Here is a 24,878-nt window from a genome sequence, read left to right as displayed (position 1 = left end):
GCTCAACTTACACCACTCCTCCTTACAGCCAGACCTGCTGGAGGAATCCAATACCTCTCGAATGGTCGGCAGAGCAGCATCAGGATTGTGGGATATCAGTTTTCCAGGATATCACTTCAACCCCAACATTATTTTTAGCAATGTTACCACCACTTTGACCTGCCGTTGCAAGGTTTAAAAATAAACTTCTTTACAACCATGTGATGGAAGGAGCAGGGTTTTTACTGTAAGACTTGAAGAAGCATCTTTATCCAGCAAAGCTTTAGCCTCGAGCATAGAGCTCAGCTGGGGGTGGCTTGTGGATTCGATCTGGCCTTGTGAGGGCACTGAACAACACAGTCAAGGCTTCTGTTTAAAAAATAAGTCTTTAAAGAAAAACTTCACTCCCCCCCACCTCTGTCCCTGGTTTACTCCGAACGTAGGTATTCTCACAAGTCCCCGTCACCATGGAAACAGCCGCTATGTAGCGCTCTCGCACAATAGCCGTTAAATGAAAGGAACTGTCTGAAGGAGCAGTATTCACCCCCATTACATGTACTGACGCTATACAGCCTCATCATCGCTGACCCGGCCACGGTGAGCGTGTGCATGGAGTATCCCATCCAAAGCTTACGCCACACCGGGGGAAATCATATGAGAGCAGAGATTGCGTCTCTCAAAAGACTGCTGCATTCCTCTCTCAATTGTATTCCTCTCCAATTTAAATTTAACCACAAGGCAAAAACATGTTATAGGTCACAGAAAATGAACAGGGGATGTCACTCCATCTCTCTGGTGGTTTAATGGCATCAGTAAGTGCATTGAGTCAGATGTGGGGCTCACAGGGGCCGTTGTAATGGAAATCTGTGATAAATTCCTATTGTAGCAACATATTATCCAATATTGTCTTACCTCCAAAAGGTACGTCGTAAATTCCCACAACCTAATAACCTGAATCGAATGAGAAAAGAAGAATGATCAAATCAAATGGCAATAAATACATTTTTATTTAGTTTTCCACTTAAAAACCATGGAAGAATAGAGGTGAATATTTCCACAAGGATGAGACATCACAGACACTATCATGCAGTTGACTGGATTTATTGGCCTAAATGCAACATCCACAACATGAACAGAGGTTTGTGCAAATGCAGGCTTGCCTATCAGCATATCGTACTCCAAAGGAATGTACAACACATCTTAACAACAGAAGTAAGCATGCAATGAATTCTCTTTTTAGAAATAAAATATCTATGACCTCAAAATCATCCAGTGGTTTAGGGAATACACAGCAGGGCAATAGACTAGCCTGTATTACCTTCCACCCATTGTACAGTAGTGTTCAGAGCCCATGTTTGTCAGTGGTGAATGCAAAATAAATACCTCAGATTATGCACTCTTTGCAGTGCTCATTTAAAAACAGTCATTCTCCCTGCATAAATATTTTAAAGGAGACATCCACCATCGAAATCAATACTGCTAGACACAGTATGCATCAGGGTTAGAAATACCTGCAACTAACTGCATTTGGTCTAAAGGGTTTATTCTTAAAATGAACTAAGCAAAGGAGGATTTGAGTTGATGGAGAGTGCTTTGGCTTGTGCCTGTCCAGGGTGGGAACAACAGCAAAGAAACACCAGAAAGGTGCTGATACTTGTGACTTGAGCATATGATATTCAAATCCCGTTCCCGCTCAGGAACAGGAATACTGATTCATGTCAGCATGATATCACTTGCTGTTGCTTGGAGTGTGTAATGTATGTATGGTCTTAGTGTACGCATATGTTGGGCTGCGCACAAGCCAATTCTATGAAAATGCACACTGTTTTAGCTTGTGCAATAAAGATATGGACCAAGGGGCTGTAACGGATAACAGTGTACCCCATCATCTTGCCAATGATTCATACATTTCTCAATATAGATCTGATAGATAAGGTTTCCTGCCATTGCACAACAGTAATCCTAAAAATGAGATATCCATTCATGTGATGAATAAATCCATGGCAGTATGCCACCTTGAGAAATGGTGTCATCTTATTCAAACAAACACATAGTAGATATCCAAACAAAAACAAACAAAGACTTAATAAATATAAAGTACTTCAATATATTACCATTGATGTCAGAACTCAGTCCAGCAGAATATTGGCAAATGTTCTACATCAATTTCCCCATCCTACACATCACATTGCAGAGCCCCAGTGTGGAGATGAAAGTCCATCCAGGGTTATTTACATTCAGCTGATTAAGTAGGACTCCAGATCTGGGCATCCTGAATCAATAGGCCGTAGCTTATGGTCCTTAGTGACAGATACACACTCACTGTTCTTCAAAGGAGCTCAGACCACAGCACACAGGAGCACTGTACCGGGAAGTTTAGCCACAGTTATGTACATAAGAGCACATGGGCCATCTGGGAGAGATGCAAGTATTGAGAGAGAAGCCAAAGTGAACTTGATAATTACAAAGTTGCATCAACAAAGGGGACAGAGGCATGGGCACGGACTGGCATCAACATCTAGAGAGCCATATTATGCTAATTGACCATCTATGGCGGGTTCAATTGAATTCCAGCCTGCATGTGGTTGTCACTGTCCAGAGAAAGGTATTAATAAGGATTAGAGCCAGTTTTACAATATCCCAGACAACTGTGATGTAATCTTCATGGTATTTCTCCATTATGAGAAAACATTTGCAATCTTTATACTGAATGCAACCTGTTTTTAGGTGTTATTCTTAGTGTATGTAAAAATATGGGCAGACAAAATAATACGATTTCAGTGATTCAGGTTACCTGTTTGCATCATATCTGACGTAGATACCTGATGCACCTAAACTACGTCAGTATAATTTTTTATCAGAAGAAGTTCATGGAACTATGTGCAAGACTTCTTACCCATGATTTATACAATCAACAAGTCAAAGTGTCAGAGAGAACAAAATAGTTCCTAGAGGGAAAAAATTGTTACAGTACATATTAATCATGGAGGGATGTGCATGTAAAGCTGCTTACCATAAGTCAGCAGCATCTCATCCAAACAAGTCAATATGAATACAAGGCCATGATCCCACTCTCTGGTCTTCTCTCATTAATGTCAAAGTGTACTCCTGTGACATTTGCACTCTTCAAACAATATAAATCATATACATTCCACCGTATTTAGATTCTTCACCAGACAGTGCAGTGAGGTCTTTCACATGAGTAATGAGATGCAAGGTTATCTCCCTTGAATAAGATTTTTTTTAAAGACCTAAAATATCGTACAGCCTTGTGATACAAACACCATGAAGAGCCCCATTTAAAATGTTCCTCATTAATTCAGTTAAGAAAAGTAACTGGCTAAGGCGCCAGATAGGGATTTATCTTTCTCAACCTGACCTAAGGTATGCTTCATATGGAGGTAATGGGCATAACAATTGAAAAAGATCTGATTTATCTTGATGTAGATCTTTATCATTAATTTATACTGTACATATATTTGTTGACTTATCATTTTATTTGAATGCTCTGTCATAATGCCTGCTTAAGGTTATTATAAACCTAAGATTGACATAACATGTATTTATGTCACATCGCTAAATCTGTATTAAATCACTAAGCTTTAAAACGTTGTACTGTAACGTAATATTAGTGTGAGTCATGTTACAAAATGTAAAGTTTGCTTGTACAGTACCAGTCAAAAGTTTGGACACATCTACTCATTCAAGGGTTTCTCTTTATTTTTACATAGTAGAATACATAGTAGAATAATAGTGAAGACATCAAAACTATGAAATAACACATATGGAATCATGTAGTAACCCAAGAAGTATTAAACAAATAAAAATATATTTTAGATTTTAGATTCTTCAAAGTAGCCACCCTTTGCCTTGATGAAAGCTTTGCACACTCTTGGCATTCTCTCAATCAGTTTCATGAGCAATACGTTTCCAACAGTGTTGAGCACTTGTTGGCTGCTTTTCCTTCACTCTGTTTGGGATGAGTTGGACTGCAATCTCAATTGGGTGATTGTGGAGGCCAGGTCATCTGATGCAGCGCTCCATCCCTCTCCTTTGTCAAATAGCCCGTACACAGCCTGGAGGTGTGTTTGGGGTCATTGTCCTATTGAAAAACAAATGGCAGTCCCACTAAGCGTAAACCAGATGGGATGGTGTATCGCTGCAGAACGCTGTGGTAGCCATGCTGGTTAAGTGTGCCTTGAATTCTAAATAAATCACTGACAGTATCACCAACAAAGCACCCCATCACACCTCCATGCTTCACGGTGGGAACCATATATGCAGAGATCATCCGTTCACCTACTGTTTCTCACAAAGACACTGTGGTTGGAACCAAGTCTCAAAAGTCCAGATTTCCACCGGTCTAATGTCCATTGCTAGTGTTTCCTGGCCAAAGCAAGTCTCTTCTTATTGGTGTCCTTTAGTAGTGGTTTCTACGCAGCAATTCGACCATGAAGGACTGATTTACGCAGTCTCCTCTGAACAGTGGTTTTTGAGATGTCTGTTACTCAAACTCTGTGAAGCATTTATTTGGGCTGTTAACTCAATGGTTTTTGCGACTGCAGTTTTCCGGATTGACTGACCTTAATGTCTTAAAGTAATGAACTGTCGTTTCTCTTTGCTTATTTGAGCTGTTCTTGCAATAATATGAATTTTTACCAAATAGTATATCTCCTGTATACCACCCCTACCTTTTCAAAACACAACTTTTTGGCTCAAACGCATTATGGAAAGAAATTCCACAAAGTAACTTCTAACAAGGCACACCTGTTAATTTAAATACATTCCAGGTGACTAGCTGGTTGAGTGAATGCCAAGTGTGTTCTAAGCTATCATCAAGGCAAAGGGTGGCTACTTTGAAGAATTTTAAATATATTTTGATTTGTTTAACACTTTTTTGATTACTACATGATTCCATGTGTTATTTCATAGTTTTGATGTCTTCACTATTATTCTACAATGTAGAAAACAGTAAAAATAAAGAAAAACCCTTGAATGAGTAGATGTGTCCAAACTTTTGACTGGTACTGTATATGACTACCTTTTCTGTGCAGGCATAGTGTTGGAATAGTAAAATAAAGTTTTACCTAAATCTCTTTCAACATAATTGAAAGACTCATGTGGTTTGATATGTTAAGATCCCCCCCCCCCCCCCCCTGCCCCAATGCTTCAGTTGACAGGCTCTTCCGACAATACCAGTGATGGGCAGTAAGACTTAGAGAGACACAGCAGAGCAAAATGGACACAGAGGAAAAGCAGACTGAAGCCTTGGAGAGCCTTAGAAAAATCAACTGAGGGCCGAGGTGCCAGTATCAGGGCAGAAGGGGACAGAGAGTATGTGACCATAGTTGATCAACTCTGGGAGGGATTCACCTGCATGCATCCCCAAAACAGGAGGAAGAGGACGAAGGCTCCAGCATCATGCTGAACAGGCAGATGGATGCACAGCCAGGCAGAGGGACATGATCCGAACCTAGAGAGAAAACAATCCAAAGGTTTCAGATTCCAGTCTGTGTGTGAACGCTGTACGAATGTAAAAGGAATGATAGCAACACTAATATTAATGACCATGGTTTTTGGTCCAGAGCAGCGATATGCACCCTCTCTCTCGCTCTCTCTGCTGGACTGAGATATGGTCAGGCCGTGGGCCCCACTGCTGGCAGTGATTCTGTAGGGGTGTTGGCAAGGGAGGTGGGAGAGTCACATGATGGGACGGGCGGCATGGGGCAGATGGCCTTGTGACTGTAGTACTCCACCACTTGGTTGGGCACCTCCGCCAGGACACATTTGGCTAAGGCAGCGGGCGAGGCCTGTGAAAAATAGAACACAGCTGTAGTCTGGACAGTTCTGGCACAAGACCCCAAAGGGTTAAAGCAATAATTTTCAGTGGCACCTAAATCCAATGAAACTCTGGGCAAATTGTTTTTTAACCTAACAAAGGAAGAATGGAAAGAGTGATTTGTGTTTTCCGTTGTTTGGGCAGCGGTCAAAATGAAAGAGCTTTGGGGAGCACACAGACAAATCGCATCAAGCTTTTGGAGGCAGTTTTGCATTTTTCATCATTACTTTTCTAAATTAATTGATTTTCTTTCCTGGTGACATTTATTTTCCTTAGGAGGGTTTTCTGAAGCTCCTCCATCTGTAGCACTGGCAAGGCCAGCAAAGGAGAGGCTGCCTGGCTGTTAGCATGTCTTCAAAGCCCCATTGGAGGGTAATGCTATTACTGAAGGGGCTTTGGAGGTCACATTGGGAGACTTAATGGCCGCCAGCATCGCTATTATAAAAAGTAGTGCAGTTTCTGAGACCCACACCTCTGTTCTTTTGGCTTGGTTGGAATATGACTGTGGCATAGCAGAGTAAAGGGAGGTAGGGAAGTTGGAGGGATGGAGGTATAGACGGCGGAAGGGAAGGAGGGCTATACTGACCGTTTTGAAGTCTCTGAAGGGCACAAACTGCACAATGTCCCTGAGGACGGGCTCTCCTTTGGGTGAGCGCAGCACCCCGTCATCCCCGTCCAGGATCTGCATGTCTGTGAAGTCTGCATTGCCCACGCCAACGATGATGATGGACAGGGGCTGGTAGGAGGCACGCACGATGGCCTCGCGTGTGTCCGCCATGTCTGTCACCACGCCGTCCGTGAGGATCAGCAGGATGTGGTAACGCTGGTGGAGAGAGGAAAGAGGAGAGGGTTGCGGTTGCGTGTTAACCTTTTGTCACCACACACTTCAGTGCCCTTGGCTTGTCTGTGTGTAACACGTTATCCTCTGAAATCTGACTGCTCCCACTGAGAAACACTGAGAAAAGTAATAATGTATTAATCTCTAGTCCCATCAACACCTCTCTCTCTCCCTGCAGGATATCAATATGAATGAGAAAACCCTCAACATCTACAGGTATCCTACATTTGCCAATGGATTTTACATATGTCTATGAGTTTATTCCCATGTATTCTCCTCTAAGATGTCCCATGAGTCCCTAGGGATTAAAGTGCCCCGGCTGCAGTTCTAACTCATGTCCTGAATTCTCTTTGCATTGATCCTTTGGTCTCATTTACTGATCAGAAGAAGGGATGATTGAATAATAAATGAAGATCAGTACAAGGACAAAGCAGAAGAAATGGCCAGAGTGATGGAAAAGTGTTTCAAATGTAATGGGAATAGCCTGAGGGCAAACTAATGTAGGAACACATTGATATTAAAGGCCTTGGGCATTCTTGTTAATTCAATCCGTACCGCGTTTCATTGAGAGATTTTAAAAAGGTGCTTATGCAGAACCTCAATAAATGATAACATTTATATAATGGGTTGGTCTAATCCTGGATCCTGATTGGTTTAAACCGAGTTCCAGACAGTATCTATTCCACAAGTTAGCACCGGCTAAGGCTATGAAATGCCTATTTACTGTTCCATCTCACTGCGCAATCCACTGTCTCATCAGCCCAACCAGACAATTTATAAACTTGATCTCCCATTTCTTTTAGACTAGTATTTGGTTTTCAACAGCAGAGATTTGTATAAACCTTGCTGTCGGTCTCTCTGATATTTGTAACATTGTTTCAATATTGAAATTCGATCTCCAGCTGTTCAATAGTAATCAACGTGTCGGGACTCGGGAGTCAGGATGAGACAAGCAGCTTTTCTCAGCCAGTTGAAATCATAAATCAGCATCATTTGTATGGATATATACAATAGAAAAACAGGTCAAACTAAACAAAATGCAGCTAGTTTATTGTCTTTCCAACTTCAGTTTGGAAGAGCTAGCCAATGACAAGCTTACTGGTGAGAGAGCAAATGTTCTATGCCAGGCGAAATAGCTCATCATTAGCTCATTGTTATGGATGTATCTAAATAAATGTCACTAGAAAACAGTTTAAACAAACACAAATGCAGCTACTTTTCTGTTATTCTGGCTGCACTGTTTGATGTGACTGTGTTAGCCCAAGTTGGCTAGCTAATAATAAGGGTATAACAACGTTGCCAGCCAGCATGACAACGAAACATTTAGAACAAATGTCCATAGATATAGAATAAAAGACTTAACTGGGTCGTGTCTCCGGCAACCGAGCCAGCCGGCTTGGGTAGCAATCCTAGATTTGACGATTTGGACTATATCTTGTGTAAGTAGTATGAATAAATTTATCTAAACAATGTTTTTAATGGAAATATGTCAATCATTATTTGAATTTGTTGGTATCCCGTTGTATAAAAGTGATAATTCCCTCAAATACGGTGTTTGGAGGATATATTGGCACGGTTTGCCAGCCTGAGACTAACAACTGTGCCAATTTCCTCCAAAACACCGGCTTCTAGAGGCATAATCACTTAATTAGACAAAAACATTTAATAGTGAATGACTTCACTATTATGTTTTTCATTTCTACACTCAATCATACACCTACATGGTCTGTCTCGGCTGACTGGTATTAATTGTGTAAAAGCTGAGCTGAGCCTGAGACAGCTCATCCATGGAGGCTCAATGGGTGGGATATCAGTTATGGATATATGTATTTTTTTTCCATATCATGCAAGCCTGTACTGTACATCACTCCATTACAGGGACACTTACTGAGGCATCTTTGATGGTCTCCTCTCCTGCTGACAGCTTGGCTATCCTGCTGATGATGGGAGAGACGTTGGTTGGGCCATACAGCTGGATCTTAGGCAGACAGTTCTGGTAGGCCTCCACCACCCCCTGAATCTCTGATCACACACACACACATGTTCTACTGTGGGTACACACCTTGAAGTAGCACATTGAGGGACCGAGGGAGGAAGGGAGGGAGACAAGTGGGCTGGAGTAAAATAACTAAGGATCAAAGTATTACTAGAAATGTGAATTTGTAGGGCTCTGTGTCCATTAAAGACAGATTCTGAGAGTGGGAAAAGCACTCAAGCTCCACATGTTATCCTCTATGCAAATTTTTCATTGTAAAATGTCAGCGGTAGAGATTGATGGAGGGTTGGGCAGAGCTGCTGAGATGTTCAGAAGTATAAGGTACCCAGAGGAGGCTTCATCTCTCTTACCTTCACATTCATCATCCTCTGGGTTGAAATTGATGGCAAAGTCATGGGACACCTGTTTGTTGGGAAATAAAACAAGGTCAGACACTGTTGTACTGGAAATTAGGGTAGACACAAAATCCCTATGCCTCATTTTAAATACAACTGGGGTCTTCAAGGACACTCATTTATTTCAGTCCACATTTTACAATATTTTGAATGTCTGGAGTAGCGGTAGAATAAATGAAAATATAGGACCATAAGTCCACATAAAGCTTACTTTGAGTATGAGAATGACCCTGTTCCTGATATTAAGTGGTCCAGTTATCTTATTGAACAAAGCCACAGTCACACAGCCTTTTGAAAGCATTTACTATTTTGGGTAAATACAACAGCTGTGGGCTCTTGAACTATTCTAAGTGACAGCAAAAATGCTGAATTTACTGATTTGGTTTTGTAGCATTTTAGCAGCCTGGGGTACAGAAATATTTCAGATGTGGCATTTTTTTATCCAATCAAAACAACAGTCTTTTCGGTCCAGTGTATGTACCTTTGACAAGACAGATGTCATTAAGCCATAATTACAGAACTTACAGTAGTCAAGTCTATTTATAAGCCAATGCACAGAACAGAAGCAGATCCTGATAGCCTTCTTTGATCTTTCTCTGTCTGTTGACCTGCCAGTACTTCAGTGTGCCTGTAATGTGACTCTCTATCTCTGGAAGCAGTCTGTGTCTGAAAGCGGTGTGTGTGTGTGCGCGCGGCACTTCAAACCCTCTCCCCAGGGTGCTAGTTAAAACAACAGCGGAGTCGCTGTTCTCCATGCCAAATCTGCTAAAACAACGCCCCTCTCTCGCTCCTAAAACCTTCTGACAAGTGGCCATCAACACCAAGGAGCCTTGCGCCACACTGCCTGCTTGCCATTATTTTAATTTCCTCAGAACATGTTATTTTCTCAGGGACAGGTATTTCCAGAGAAGGGGCTTGTGAATAAAAATAAACTCAATTATGAATTTGAAGTGTGAGACATTGACAGTGACGAATGGTGTCAGGAAATAGGGCAATCAGCCCGTTCAATATAGACTTAAGGCATGGGCAAATACCAAGAGGAGAGAGGGAAAATAAGCAGTGGGGGAAAAGATTATAACAACTAAACAAGATAATACTCACCTCGTAATTGGGTGGAATTCTGGCACCAAATCCCAAGGCGGAAAATCTTTTGTCACTAAAATGTAAAGTAGAGTAAATCAATCATACTGTTGTCACTGTTACAATAGAGAACACACTGTCACTGTTACAATAGAGAACACACTGTCACTGTTACAATAGAGAACACACTGTCACTGTTACAATAGAGAACACACTGTCACTGATCAAATGGAAGATACTTGTCGAGAACATTATTGTAATTGATCTCTTCCACACAGGAAAAACTACACTGCAAATCCCTCCTTTTAAGTCTGTTTACAATTCAATCAGTTAGGACACTCAAATGACAATTTAAGAATTGCTTCTATGTTCCAGCTGTCAGTTTGCACCTATGGGGTGAGATTATGTTACTCTCCGGCACTAAGTGGAAATTGTGCCGTCGCAATTGCTGTATTCCCCACATCATTATCGGTATCATTCTAATATGATGAGCTGATGTAGTACTATATGCTCTGCCATATTGAATGCATTACTCTTTGTCAGGAGGGCAGGAGAGCACTGCACTAGAGGAATGAAAGCAGGAACTGTGGGGGAGAATGAGAGTGTAAGACACAGTAGGACAGAAGCAACACCTGCTGGGAAATACCACTAGACATACAGTAGATCTGATCACATGGTGAGCTGTGGGGCTCACTGAGCAGTATGCGAGCCGAGACAAGAAACAATACAGGAGTCCTCATAGTGCAACGGCAAAAAGAGAGGGTTTAAGAAAGGATTAAAATGTGAGATGGTTAGTGAGATACACACATTCCCTGTCAGAGAACGAGAGCTGTATCTACCACTCTCCAATCCATGGCACTGTGAACATGTGTGCTGGGCTGTGTTAGTGTCTTTTCCATCACATTAGTAATACTGCCTAAATGCATGATTTTGTCTCTGCTATCAGAAAAATGTTCATGCTGAAAAAAAGTGGATTCTCGAGCACCGTGGCAATCTGAATGAACATCTCCGTTTCAGCCATCAGCATTTGAAAGGAGCTGTTTTAATTTATTTACTGCAGCAGGAAGGGGAGAGAGTGATGACATGGGCTGGGAACACTAAAGCAGGAAGTAATAAGCATTCAATTGAAGATTTGCCTGTAAGCCCTCATTAGAGACAACTAAAGCTTTCCCTTTACTCTGAACTTTAATTCGCTGGCTGATTGATACGTTCTCCAGCACATTAAAGGCAAAGTAATGGAAAAACAGATGATGAAACCCTTCTGGTCTCATCATCTACCCTTGGGAATTAAGAATGATCATCTCTGTGCTAAACATAGTAATCTTCAATTGGGCTTCCTCTGTCTCAGGAGATGGTACAGTCTCTCTCATGAGAGAGCGGCATCCTGAAAGAGAGAAGCTGTCCGCACAACCAAGGCCACTACAAAGGTAACTGGTTTCCAAATGCGCAAAGGCTGCTGCCATCCCCGATATTCACAGTTTGCTTACAGCTGCTCATTCTTTTCACTCTAAAGACGGACAGGGGAGCATCTAACAAGCAAGCCAATCAAAATTGTATTTATTTTTTCAATTTAAATTGGGCTTGGTGGATGTACAGTACAACACATTTGGAACGTCATCCCAAAACCATAGTCCTTTGCTCTAGCAGGCCTAGCTATACACAAGGGCACGCAGACACACACACACTTGATTACCAACAACGATGAGACAGGCTACAGGGAGGAGGTGAGGGCACTCGGAGTGTGGTGTCAGGAAAACAACCTCTCACTCAATGTCAACAAAACAAAGGAGATGATCTTGGACTTCAGGAAGCAGCAGAGGGAGCACCCCCTTATCCACATCGAAGGGACAGCAGTGGAGAAGGTGGAAAGTTTTAAGTTCCTCTGCGTACACATCACAGACAAACTGAAACGGTCCACCCACACAGACAGTGTGGTGAAGAAGACGCAACAACGCCTCTTCAACCTCAGGAGGCTGAAGAAATTTGGCTTGTCACCCAAAACCCTGACAAACTTTTACAGATGCACAATCGAGAGCATCCTGTATCACAGCCTGGTACGGCAAACTGCTCCTCCCTCAACCGCAAGGCTCTCCAGAGGGTGGTGCGGTCTGCACAACGCATCACCGGGGGCAAACTACCTGCCCTCCATGACCAGATGTCACAGAAAAGCCAAAAAGATCATCAAGGACAACCACCCGAGCCACTTCCTGTTCCCACCGCTACCATCCAGAAGGCGAGGTCAGTACAGGTGCATTAAAGCTGGGACCGAGAGAATGAAAAACAGCTTCTATCTCAAGGCCATCAGACTGCTAAACAGCAATCAATAACTCAGAGGCTGCTGCCTACATTGAGACCCAATCACTGGCCACTTTAATAAATGGATCACTAGTCACTTTAAACAATGCCACTTTAATAATGTTTACATATTTTACATTACTCATATCATATGTATATACTGTATTTTATACCATCTATTGCACCTGGCCTATGCTGCTCGGCTATCGCTCATCCATATATTTACATATTCTCATTCACCCCTTTAGATTTGTGTGTATTAGGTAATTGTTGGGAAATTGTTAGATGACTTGTTAGAAATTACTGCACTATCGGAACTAGAAGGACAAGAATTTCGCTACACTCGCATTAATATCTGCTAACCATGTGTATGTGACAAATAAAATTTGATTTGATTTTGACACAGACTCCGTTCTGTCTACTAGAGGAAGATGCTCAGACATCCCTCTAAACACAGAATCTCAAGGCCCCGTCTCTCTATCAACCCAGGGAAAAGAGAGCTGGTAAAACAGCTTGGATCAATGAAGGAAAGCAGCAGACGTGATTTCTCTCTCTGCCCCCAGTTGAGTTATTGAAATGCTCTCTTTTTGTTCCCTCCATCAACACTTTGGTCCTTAATCTCCTTCATCCTCAACTCCTTAATCCTCAGATGAAGAAAGAGGGGAAAGTGGACCTTCTCTCTCCCACCACCCTCCATCGGGAGATTTAAGCAGATTCTGTAAATGGCTAATCCTGCTTTAAATGAATCCCACAGGACAGCGCTATCCAGGAGAAAGGACAGGAATAACCTGCAGGAGCAATGGAGGTGTACGAGAACAAAATTGGCTGCAACAGCGCGCCGAAAACACATTTTCTCTGACAGCAAATCATGACAAATGAGTGACTAAACTGCATGCAGGTTCAGGTTGGGCGGGTAGTTTTGTTAATTATTGTCTGTAATGCAAGGGAGATCCATCACAATGGGTGAATGAGAAATGGACATACAACATACTCTCTGCTCGGCAGTGGCAAAGCCAGTTTCAAGTTCTATAATACAATTCAAACCACTCAACCACTGATGTCTGATATCGCTGCATTGAATAGCCATCTTTGACATACTGCTGTTCTTGTTTATTTTCCTTGTATCTTTCTATTCTATCTAGTCCGCTGTGTTTTGTCCAAACAGAAAGCTCATTACAATACATCAGACTTATCATTTTAACATAACAGCGAGATGGACCTGAAACAGCTTCTCAAAGTTGCCTCAGCGATTTATCTTACTTTTCTCCTCTGACGCATGTTCCATAGCTCCTCAAATATCAAGAGAAGAGGCTGTACAAATACTTCCACTGCAGCTACTGCTACTTCGTTGTGATGCTTGACACTTCTCTGTTCTATCCGTCAGTTCAATACTTTGTGGGAATAGAACCTGGTGTTTGAGAAAATGTAGAGGTGCCACAAGTACCGAGCACAAACAGAGAGTGAAAGAAACTGGCTTTCAAGTCTGACTATGGTTTCCTCAGATAATGTAAACATTCTCTGGGAAGTGGCCTTTCTATGTAGTGGTATACATATTCCCTTTGATTGTGCTCAACGTTTTAGGATTCTTATGCCTTTTTCCAATTGAGCCTGGATTAAACATCACAACCTACAGGTTGGGTCAGTGTGTGTGGAGTAGTGGTCTGCCTCAAGTGTTTCCTTAAGCAGCACATGTCTGTACTAAGTGTCTTTCCTCAAGTGTTTCCTTAAGCAGCACATGTCTGTACTAAGTGTCTTTCCTCAAGTGTTTTCTTAAGCAGCATATGTCTGTACTAAGTGTCTTTCCTCAAGTGTTTCCTTAAGCAGCACATGTCTGTACTAAGTGTCTTTCCTCAAGTGTTTCCTTAAGCAGCACATGTCTGTACTAAGTGTCTTTCCTCAAGTGTTTTCTTAAGCAGCATATGTCTGTACTAAGTGTCTTTCCTCAAGTGTTTCCTTAAGCAGCACATGTCTGTACTAAGTGTCTTTCCTCAAGTGTTTCCTTAAGCAGCACATGTCTGTACTAAGTGTCTTTCCTCAAGTGTTTCCTTAAGCAGCACATGTCTGTACTAAGTGTCTTTCCTCAAGTGTTTTCTTAAGCAGCACATGTCTGTACTAAGTGTCTTTCCTCAAGTGTTTTCTTAAGCAGCACATGTCTGCATTAAGTGAGAAGTCCCAAGTAGAGACTGCTATGCTCTGGAGGATTACCACCCCGGTAGACAGCTATATTTCAACATGACACCAGTAAGGAGAGTGGGAGAGCCAGATGTGATGTTGTTCCCAGGCCTGTTAATGAGGATGGCACAAACATGTGGGCTCCACGGTGACACCTCTTTCTCACTTCCACGTGACATGATGTGAAAGCGGATCTTGCAGGCGGGTGTCTTCACTGAGCCCCGTTCCCCTCTCAGTAGGAGAACCAGCCACTTCCCACACAGAGCAAAAGGTGACCGGCTCCTAATCCAGCTCCTACTGTGTAAATGTGATCACACATCACCTGATGTTCCCCACAAGAGGCCTGCATGCCCACGTTGTGCACCTGAATAACAGCCTGACGTGGGAGGAGATAACCCACAATATATAACGTAGGCGCAACACTTAAAGGCATGTTTGTGACACCCAACACCAAACTGAGTTAGCTACCTACACATCTCTTTTCCAGGTAGCTAGAGTCTGTGTCTCTCCAACAGGTCTTCTGCTGTTCTAGAGTTATCTCTTGTACTTTTTTAATTAGGCAGCCAACGTTCTCCACACATTCAACAGGAGGAGCCAACACTGGCATGACTCAGTGTAAATCCTCATTTGGCTCTGTGCCGACAGACAAGAGACCAAATTCAATAATTTGTTACTAATTAACCAGTGTCTGACAAGACTGCCTCCAACAACTCTGGTGTATATGGAATAAATATTGAATTAGTCATTTAGAAATTAGGAGTGTAACTATAATACCAGTCAATTACATATCCTTAACAAATACTGTATACAGAAAGAAATGTGAAGAAACCACACACACAAATTATAATATACAGCATGTCTCTCCAACTCTCCCCAGCCATTGAAACCATTATCTCCCCAAACCCTTGAGAGCCCTGTGCATCCTTCTTCTGCCATCTTTCCACGTCTCTGCTGCTGCCTCTCCTCTGCCCCTCCCTACCCCTGCCCATCCTGCTGCTGTCCCTCCCTACCCCTGCCCATCCTGCTGCTGTCCCTCCCTGACTCTGCTAATCCTGCTGTGCCACTGCGCCAGGATGGGTGTCCTCTCCTCTGCACCCGCCGCCACGAATGGAACAAGACCTGCTCTCTACTGCACTTGGAACCATCTCGCTTTGTGCCCATTCCAACAACAGCAGCAGAAACGGCAGCAGTAAATCTAAGCAGACCAGCCTCATCTCAAACACTGATTCTGCCCCCAAGCAACTTCATCTGAGATTTCCCCAGGGCCTCCTCATGCATTGCCAATGTCTGTGTAAAGCAATCTGTTTGCTCTAATTTCCTCCTAGTAAAGTGGAAATATAAGGACTTAATGAAAGTGTTGGCAGTGGGCATGAGAATTGCTGGTGGACCTTAGTAATTTTCACGCATTAATTAAATTGTTTTTTTGTTGCAGTTTCGTATTATCTGGCAAAAGTCTTAGATTACATGGAGGAAATGTATGACATCAAGTGGCTGACTTGGTGTTAGATTCTATCTGCGTAGCGGTTGTTTTGGTGGTGTCAAATCCACAAGCAGCTCCTTGCCTTACCTTATTTCAGACACTGCCATTGGATGCAGCAAAACCACACCCGACTTTATATCCGACAAATCCCATGCAGCCGTGTAAGAAGTTCATGCAGTCGCATTACAATTTCAGACACTCGAACGTGTGATGTTATGTTGTCTACACCTCGATTAGACTGATTGCCTATCCCCATCCAAATTAACATGACAACATGCACACTTTCTATCGCAGTTTTGAACTAACGCCGTAGGATAATAGGAAGGGAGTGCTTTTTAACACACAAGAACAGCCACTCACCGATTTGCGGACTCATACCGCAGTTAAACCTTCAACACCGCCCAAACAACGTGAGTTATCACTGGATTGGATTGAAATCGAGGCCTTATCATTGTAATAATTGTTCAACTCTGTCATTCATTTTCCAACTCATGCTTCAGTGAGTAGTTGAAAGAATCCTCCGAATTCTATTCTATTTCAGCATTCCACAATTTCCATTATCTCCTCATAGCTGGGAATTAGATGAAGTAGAACCACTGGCTCGGTACATTATGACACATCTACCGAATGGAATGTATAAAGTTAAATTTCCCATTGATAGACATACAGAGAGCAGCCCCACATATAGAGATCAGGATGGGAGGCTGGGCAGAGAGGCTGTTAGTCCCCACAGATAGAGATCAGGATGAGAGGCTGGGCAGAGAGGCTGTTAGTCCCCACAGATAGAGATCAGGATGAGAGGCTGGGCAGAGAGGCTGTTAGTCCCCACAGATAGAGATCAGGATGAGAGGCTGGGCAGAGAGGCTGTTAGTCCCCACAGATAGAGATCAGGATGAGAGGCTGGGCAGAGAGGCTGTTAGTCCCCACAGATAGAGATCAGGATGAGAGGCTGGGCAGAGAGGCTGTTAGTCCCCACAGATAGAGATCAGGATGAGAGGCTGGGCAGAGAGGCTGTTAGTCCCCACAGATAGAGATCAGGATGAGAGGCTGGGCAGAGAGGCTGTTAGTCCCCACAGATAGAGATCAGGATGAGAGGCTGGGCAGAGAGGCTGTTAGTCCCCACAGATAGAGATCAGGATGGGAGGCTGGGCAGAGAGGCATGGTGCTGACTAACCTGTCATAATCCTGACAGATCTCCCCCACTGCTATCAAAGCCTTCAGATACTCGTTGGGCTGGTACGGGTTGATGTAGTGTAGGGAGCAGCTGTTCCGTGGGTCTCCGTTGGAGGCTGTGAAGTCAATGGCCACCTAGAGCAATGACAGATTCATAGAAGACTGTAAACAAACCAAACACCATAAACACTAGACCTAGAGTCTACCTGTCAATGAAGGTTGTGTTGAAGCAGGTTATTCTGTGCTCTGTTAAACTGGTGTTTCTATAGAGGACGATTATGACAAATCAACTGACTTCCATTGTGTAAGTGTCTGGAGCCTGCGTCTTTGAGTGACTTGACTTTTCAACCCCGGAGCAGCCTCATAGTCTTAAATACTGTAATATCATAGCAATCATGTCATCAAGCATGACTGCTTACGCAAATGAATCTGTATAATATATGGTGAAAACATAAATATCTAAAATATGTAAATGAACATTGCTGAAGCCGTCTGTTAAATTTCCATTTTTTATGTCCAGTCATTGCGCAGATGTTCTCAGAGCAATTTATACGACCAACATATGTGCAGGATGCGTTGAGGGCATGTAAGAAGGAGCAGCAAAGGACATAGATATTTCACTTCTTTGACATCAGCAGTGCTAAAGATAGGAGCACAGGGAGAACTGCAGAGCTTCTCAACAAGGGAAACGATCATACAAATATTCTGCAGGTATTCTTTTAATCATTAGTGCATTATCAAAGCATTATATAGTGTTCTTAATCTGTGGAAAGTGATACCTAAGGCTGTCTATGCAACAATGAAGCAGTGCTCCTAACATAGCAGTTCCCCTAAATTAATATTCATTATTGCCTCAGTTATCCTTCTAAGGAGCTAGTCTTCAGTGAGAAAAGCATCCAGACACACCGGAAAATGCCAGTCAGCAAGGTAATGTTTCATTAGTTAAAAAATGCAGAATGTAATGTTTCACACTTAGAGAATGTAGCATTTAATCAAAACACTGGCCTTGATGACAGCACTTAGCCTGGAAATGGAACACTGGTTTAAATTTCACAGGCAGGTTAGAATACTAGGCCTATTGTCTATTCCAACACCTTAACAAAGGCAAGCAACCATTAATATGTATAGAATGTGTATCGTACACCTTTGAAGGTTAGCATAGCATTGTACCATGCTGCTAAGTGATGATAATATGCTAGTGCACGCATTGGCTACTCAACTTACTGTAAAGTGGATTTGGCATCCTCCCATGATGTAGTCCAGGAAGGAATACACTCTGTGAAGCTGCAGAACAGAGAAGAAGCTTTTAAACTGAACCCCAGAGGGTGGGGAGTTCGGACTTGGAGTACTCAATGTTTTTAGATGAATTCCAGTTTTAACCAATTGCTGTTCAATTTACAAAATAACAAGTGTGTGTAACAGTATAGCTTCCGTTCCTCTCCTCACCCCAACCTGGGCTCGAACCAGGGACCCTCTGCACACAGACAACAGTCACCCACGAAGTATCGTTACCCATCACGCCACAAAAGCCGCGGCCCTTGCAGAGCAAGGGGAACAACTACTTCAAGGCCTTAGAGCGAGTGAAGTCACCGATTGAAGCGGTATTAGCGCGCACCACCGCTAACTATCTAGCCATTTCACATCGGTTACACTCACCCCCCTTTTGACCTCCTTTTTCCACAGCAACCAGTGATCCGGGTCAACAGCATCAATGTAACAGTATAGCTTCTGTCCCCTCGCCCCTACCTGGGCTCGAACCAGGGACCCTTTGCACACAGACAACAGTCACCCACAAAGCATCGTTACCCATCGCGCCACAAAAGCCACGGCCCTTGCAGAGCAAGGGGAACAACTACTTCAAGGCCTCAGAGCGAGTGACGTCACCGTTTGAAACGCTATTAGCGCACTCCACCGCTAATTAGCTAGCCATTTCACATCGGTTACATATGTATTTTAAAACTATTATTCAACCACATCTCAGTAGCAATGCACTGTTTAGAAAACTAGTATTATGTAGTAAGCATGAACATGGAGAATGGTGATGATTTAGTCTGAAGGCAGCAGCACTGTGATGTGCAGTGTGTTCTCTCCATGCCAGTTAGAGATCACACACCCAGTGGGGCGGCAGAGGATTCAAACTGAGACACAGCAGCAATCACATGAGCTGGGCGTAGTAAACTAATTAATCCAAATGAAATAATCCAAATGATAGGCCTGAGACACACCAACAGCTATACCAATTTAAACAAAAATCATTTTTAAAAGACCTGCGAACTAAAAACATAGGGGGAAAGCATGGTGACAGCCACCCACAGATGTAGTCATTTACAGAAATGGTAGCGGGGGTGGACAGTAAACTGAGGATGATCGCATTTCTAAAATGAGCAATATTCATTAATTAGCACTATGTGTACATGTTGTGAGAGACGTACAACCGAATAGCACAGAGATGGGGATGATTCTCGATGTATTCGATAGTGGAGAGTTGCTGAGCTGTAACGGCTGGCTCTAACCTTGAGATCACTGAGGATGACCACCCCAGAGTTTTTGTAGTTCTTTTTCTTCAGTTTGTACTTGGGATTCATGCAATCCCATGTGACCTTTAACACAAGAGGTAGACAATAGATACAGAAACATAGTAATGAGTTATGACTTCTGCGGTATGACTTGCAGAACATAGAACCGCAGCGTGACATTTCTTTCATCCATTTCTGTCACAAGTGGGACATCAGTGACACACATCAAACATTCAACAGTGACTGACAGCACTCTCTCTCCGTTCGACTGACCTTGCTTCCACCGCCAATTTTCTGCATTTCTCTGAAGGTGGCATGAAACTCTCCGATGAAGTCATGTTTTCCCCTGGAGTCGTAATCCCAGACTAGGCACTGTGACACAACAAGACAGTAACAGACAGAACCCTCTAATATTAACTGTTCATTCACCAGTAAGTTACTTCAGTCACCAGTTCCATTCATTCATTCATTCATTCATCAATCAATACCACAGCAGCAATGTTAAACCATCACACTATGACTTCCTGTGTTTCTTACCTTGAGCTTCCTGTCCTCATCACAGCTACACAGAGAGATGAGAGACACTTTAAAGGGCTCCCACACGGGGTTCAGGTTGTTTTTGATTACCTGCAACAGCAAGAGCACATTAGACATGAGTAACTTTCACCACACATGGAGAAGGAGAGGTAGATACAGAGAGGAGGAATGAATGTGTCTATTACCTCAGTTCTGTGAACGAGCTGTTCCGTTCCATCATCGTTGATTCGATATATTTCCAAAAAAGGGTCTGACTTACTGAAGAGATCCTGCCAAATATACAAACTAATCAAACATACACTAATTCTAGTTGAGCCATTAATGTACAGTCATTTATCTCAAACAATCAAATAACAAACAAGTCCTTGAAATCACACGCACACAGATGTCAAAATGTTAGCTTGGTCCTCCTGGTGCTAAATTTGACACAACTTATCCCCTGCCTGTGCATGTGGTGTATTGTTCACTGCTGTGACAAATCAAATCAGAAAAAGGTCTTGAAAGAGTCATTTGACATTGAGTCTCAAGGTAAGGCTGAGAGCAACTACAGCTTGTTTGGGTCAATTGATTGTTCAGGGCTCAACAGACAGTATTTCTGTACATTGTGTAGTGTATGTGTATGAGAGTGTTAGAGAAAGGAATGGAGGGAGAAAGAAAGAGTGTGTGAGAGAGTGAGCGGGGTGCACAAAACAAGATATTTAATGTCCCCATTTCTCGCTGCATTAGCCTGATACAGCTCCACAGGGACAGCCAGGGAGGAAAGAAGGAGGTAGCCCCCCCCATCTCGTTGTCACGGCAACCCCTTGCCAGTGGCGTCACTGTGGACTGACGTGCATTACAAGTGCATTTGTCTGTCAACATGTAATCCCTGTCCAGCAATAACAGCTCTCACCACTTATATAATCAGCACCATTCATTAATTTACCTATACCTTTGACCAGCACGGTCTACTGAGTTCCATAAAGTTACAAATTCCATAGTGTCCTCCAGCAGTCTGTTCAGTACCTTGGATAGTGTTTCAGGCAGCATTACAGTATTAGAAATAAATGGGGGATATTTCATTGCCTGATCCATGTTGCTCATACTGTGGTTGTCACAGCAAGTCATCTACAAATTATAGATTTTCAAGTACTTTTAAAAACAAAACGTTAAACATTCAAGACATTTAAATGCAAACCTTTGAAAAGATACTTTGTCAGAGCCGTCACCCATTGTGCTGGTAAATCAACTACAATATTAAAGTGCCTCATCACAGCTGATCACCATTGTGAAGCAGGCAGTATTTATAGCCTGTGTGGTATAGATCATGTGCATAGTCTATTAGAGTACTATTTCTCAGTGTAATGGGATCCTCAAAGTCATTTGAACAGAGAGATTCCATACAAAGATAGTAGCCTGGCAATTAATCTGCCTGAGCATGTGACCATCCCCCCCACATCTCCCTCTCTCTCTGTTCCCACCCCCCCTCTCTCCCACTTTCCATCTCCTGCTCTCTGGCTCTCTTTCTGGTTCCAAGTAGAACTGTTTGGTTCCTAGTGGAACCATTTTTGGTTTCATGTAGAACCCTGTGTGTAAAAGGTTCTACATGAAACCAAAAATGGTTCCACTAGGAACCAAAAAGTGCTTTTACCTGGAACCCAAAAAGGGTTCTCCTATGGGGACAGCCGAATAAACTTTTTGGAACCCTTTATCTAAGAGTGTATAGTTAAAGTAGTTTGCTGACAGGGTTGGGCAACTGAAATGTAATTATGTCAATAAGCAAAAGAAAGAGAACGTTTTAAAGCACACCATACCACCATTGATGAGTTTCTCTGCCTCCAATGTACACTGAAGATTCCATTAGCTATATTGCTTGTGTCTAAATCACAAACAGTGCAATTTGAAATCTGTTTTTATTTCCACATGGAATTGCTCATCATAACCCTTTTTCTATTGGATTAGGTCCAATCAGCCAATCAAAAGGATTGTAAATTGCTAACTCTAATAAATGCATTAAAGGAGCCTGGGCTCTGCTCTGATGAATACACACCAAGCAGACCTTTACCTCCACTCCCTGTTAACTTTCTCCAACACTGCTTGAGTCAGAGGCCAATTGCACCCTTTGCTTGGTAGCATTCTGAGAGCATAGAGAGGCAGGAAGAAGATTTCTGTTATAATCATTGATGTCAGAGAGTTATTCCAGTCTTGTTGACTGAGATATGAACCTTCTGCCTTGAGCCTTGTGTGGGTGTGCCAGCTCTACTGTAGGTGCCTCAGTGCTCCAGCTCCCAAAATCTGTTGCCAAATATCTTTCGTAACCCTCCTAAATGCTCTACCGACAACAAACTCCCTCTTTCTGAGCTCACCATGCATTTTACATAGCTTTTCTCTGTCAAGCCATTTATTGAAGAACTACTGCTGTCTGTGCTGTCTTTGCACAGAGATCCCTATGTTCGATTGATTTCTTCATCTTGTGTTAGGGCGCAGGGATTTAGAGTTGAAAAGGACAGGTCGATCATGTCCTTTGGATATTGCAAGGCAGCCTTTCAGAGCCAGGATACTTGAAATGCATAAATTCATGAATGGCAGACAAAAATGGAATGGTAGAAAAAGAGAGAGAGAAAAAAGTATTTTGCAGATAATCACTAAGAGTATGTTTTTGCTTGAGGCACAGAAAGTGAGAGGGCGGAAGACCCTGAGAGATATGCAGAGAAAAGGAGGAAGACCCTGAGAGATATGCTGAGTAAAGGAGGAAGAGAAGGAGAAAGGCAGAGATATTAGTTGAGAGACAAGGAGAGAGAGAGAGGATAAGTGTGGAGGTGTTCGGGTAAGGCTTGTTGCTGCTGTAGGAAGAACAGACACCTGCAGAGCTTCAGGGCCAGTGGTCCATTGTGGGATGCTTTGTGTGGAGGGGCTATTTGCAAACAGAGAACCACACGGTAACACCCTTTACACACACACCAACACAAAAACACACACACACACTGAACTAAGCAAACCTCTCACTGATCTCACCCTCATCTTCCTTTGGCTATCTGTCAAGTGTCCATGACACACCATTCTCACAATGCTCGTCTCAACGGGGAACCAGCATTTACAGAAAGCCAAGTTCAAATCAGACTTAATAGAACAAATGCTGAAATGCATGTTGTATGCCTTTATGTCATCCAGTAAATACAGTGTAAAGCATATGGATCTAAATAAATGTTGCGTTTATAAGTGTAGAAAATCCATATCATCATCGTTGTATAAATCTTTCTTGTCTGGTTAATGACTGATAATGTTAAAAAGAGATCTTGAAATCACATTCACAGGAGAGAGGTTCAACAGCCAGCAATAAGCACAAATTCACCCATGAACTATATTGATATTTCCATCAAGAGAAGGCCCCTAATCCCTTACCTTATCATCCAGTTTCTTGGCACAGAAGAACAGTTCAACATATCCATTGTTGCCAGAAATTTCTTCAGCGTGTACCTGAAAAAAGGGTTTTAGTAAGTCACATTTTTGCCCAATGAGAATATTTTATTTTCCGCAGGCAGACAGCCTGTCGTATAACATGTGGACATGACCTTGAAGCCAATCAAAATATGTCACAAAATGTTGAGGAGTGTTATTACTTTTAAACTTCAACAGAAAGCTCCTTCAAGCCGAGAAACAGATATGGTTCCATTACAGTAATGCAGAGCTGGCCAAATGGAGCTGGGTCCAAATTTAGTCCACAAGACCGTTTAGTTGGCCTCCAAAAGGATTATTACAGACAGGCTAATAAGTTTTGCTAGCGAGAGCGAGAGAGAATAAAATCAATGTACACAAACAACAAGTGTGCAGTTAAAATTGGCAATAAAGACACAGATATACTTCCTCAGGGCCATGGGGTGAGACAGGGATGCATCTTGAGCCCCACCCTATTCAACATATACACTCAGTGAACAAAACATTAGGATCGCCTTCCTAATATTGAGTTGCACCCCACTTTGACTCCAATGCTTCCACCGTCGTGTCAAGTCGGCTGAACCATTCTTGATTCACACAGGAATCTGTTGAGTGTGAAAATCCCCGCAGCGTTGCAGTTCTTGACACACTCAAATCGGTGCACCTGGCACTTACTACCATATCCCTTTCAAAGGTACTTAAATATTTTGTCTTTCCCATTTACCCTATGTATGGCACACACAGTTGATGTCTTAATTGTCTCAGGCTTAAAAATCCTTCTTTAGCCTGTCTCCTGCCCTTCATCTTCACTGATTGGAGAAGATTTAAGAAGTGACATCAATAAGCGATCATAGCTTCACATGGATTCACCTGGTCAGTCTATGCCATGGAAATGTTTTGTACAATCTGTGTACAGTATATCAATGAATTGGCGAGGGCAGTGGAACAGTCTGCAGCATCCGGCCTCACCCTTCTGGACTCAGCAATCAAATGTCTACTGTTTGCAGATGATCTGGTGCTTCTGTCCCCAACCAAGCAGGGCCTACAGCAGCACCTAGATCTTCTGCACAGATTCTGTGAGACTTGGGCCCAATGAATCTCAGTAAAGAGAAAAATAATGGTGTTCCAAAAAAGCTCCTGTTACCAGGACAACAAATACAAACT

The 24,878-nt window shown here is 42.6% G+C and overlaps 1 protein-coding gene across 4 annotated transcripts in view; it reads right to left on the bottom strand.

Moving 5' to 3' along the window:
• Positions 1–967: 967 nt before the first annotated feature.
• LOC139562931 (copine-7-like) overlaps positions 968–24,878 on the bottom strand; it is a 39,853-nt gene continuing 15,942 nt past the window's right edge. For all 4 annotated transcript variants that reach the window (XM_071381112.1, XM_071381115.1, XM_071381113.1 and 1 more), the window contains exons 5-16: positions 23,682–23,756; positions 20,486–20,569; positions 20,301–20,390; positions 20,037–20,135; positions 19,761–19,847; positions 18,472–18,531; positions 17,249–17,382; positions 10,149–10,203; positions 9,003–9,054; positions 8,545–8,678; positions 6,405–6,641; positions 968–5,789 (exon numbers count right to left, since the gene is read on the bottom strand). In XM_071381112.1, the coding sequence (XP_071237213.1) occupies positions 5,616–5,789; positions 6,405–6,641; positions 8,545–8,678; positions 9,003–9,054; positions 10,149–10,203; positions 17,249–17,382; positions 18,472–18,531; positions 19,761–19,847; positions 20,037–20,135; positions 20,301–20,390; positions 20,486–20,569; positions 23,682–23,756 (1,281 nt within the window). In that variant the 3' untranslated portion in view covers positions 968–5,615. The remainder of the gene's footprint in view (positions 5,790–6,404; positions 6,642–8,544; positions 8,679–9,002; positions 9,055–10,148; positions 10,204–17,248; positions 17,383–18,471; positions 18,532–19,760; positions 19,848–20,036; positions 20,136–20,300; positions 20,391–20,485; positions 20,570–23,681; positions 23,757–24,878) is intronic.

This window comes from Salvelinus alpinus, chromosome 33 (assembly GCF_045679555.1).
Source record: "Salvelinus alpinus chromosome 33, SLU_Salpinus.1, whole genome shotgun sequence".
Taxonomy (NCBI): domain Eukaryota; kingdom Metazoa; phylum Chordata; class Actinopteri; order Salmoniformes; family Salmonidae; genus Salvelinus; species Salvelinus alpinus.
This window is presented reverse-complemented; position numbering and strand designations above follow the sequence as displayed.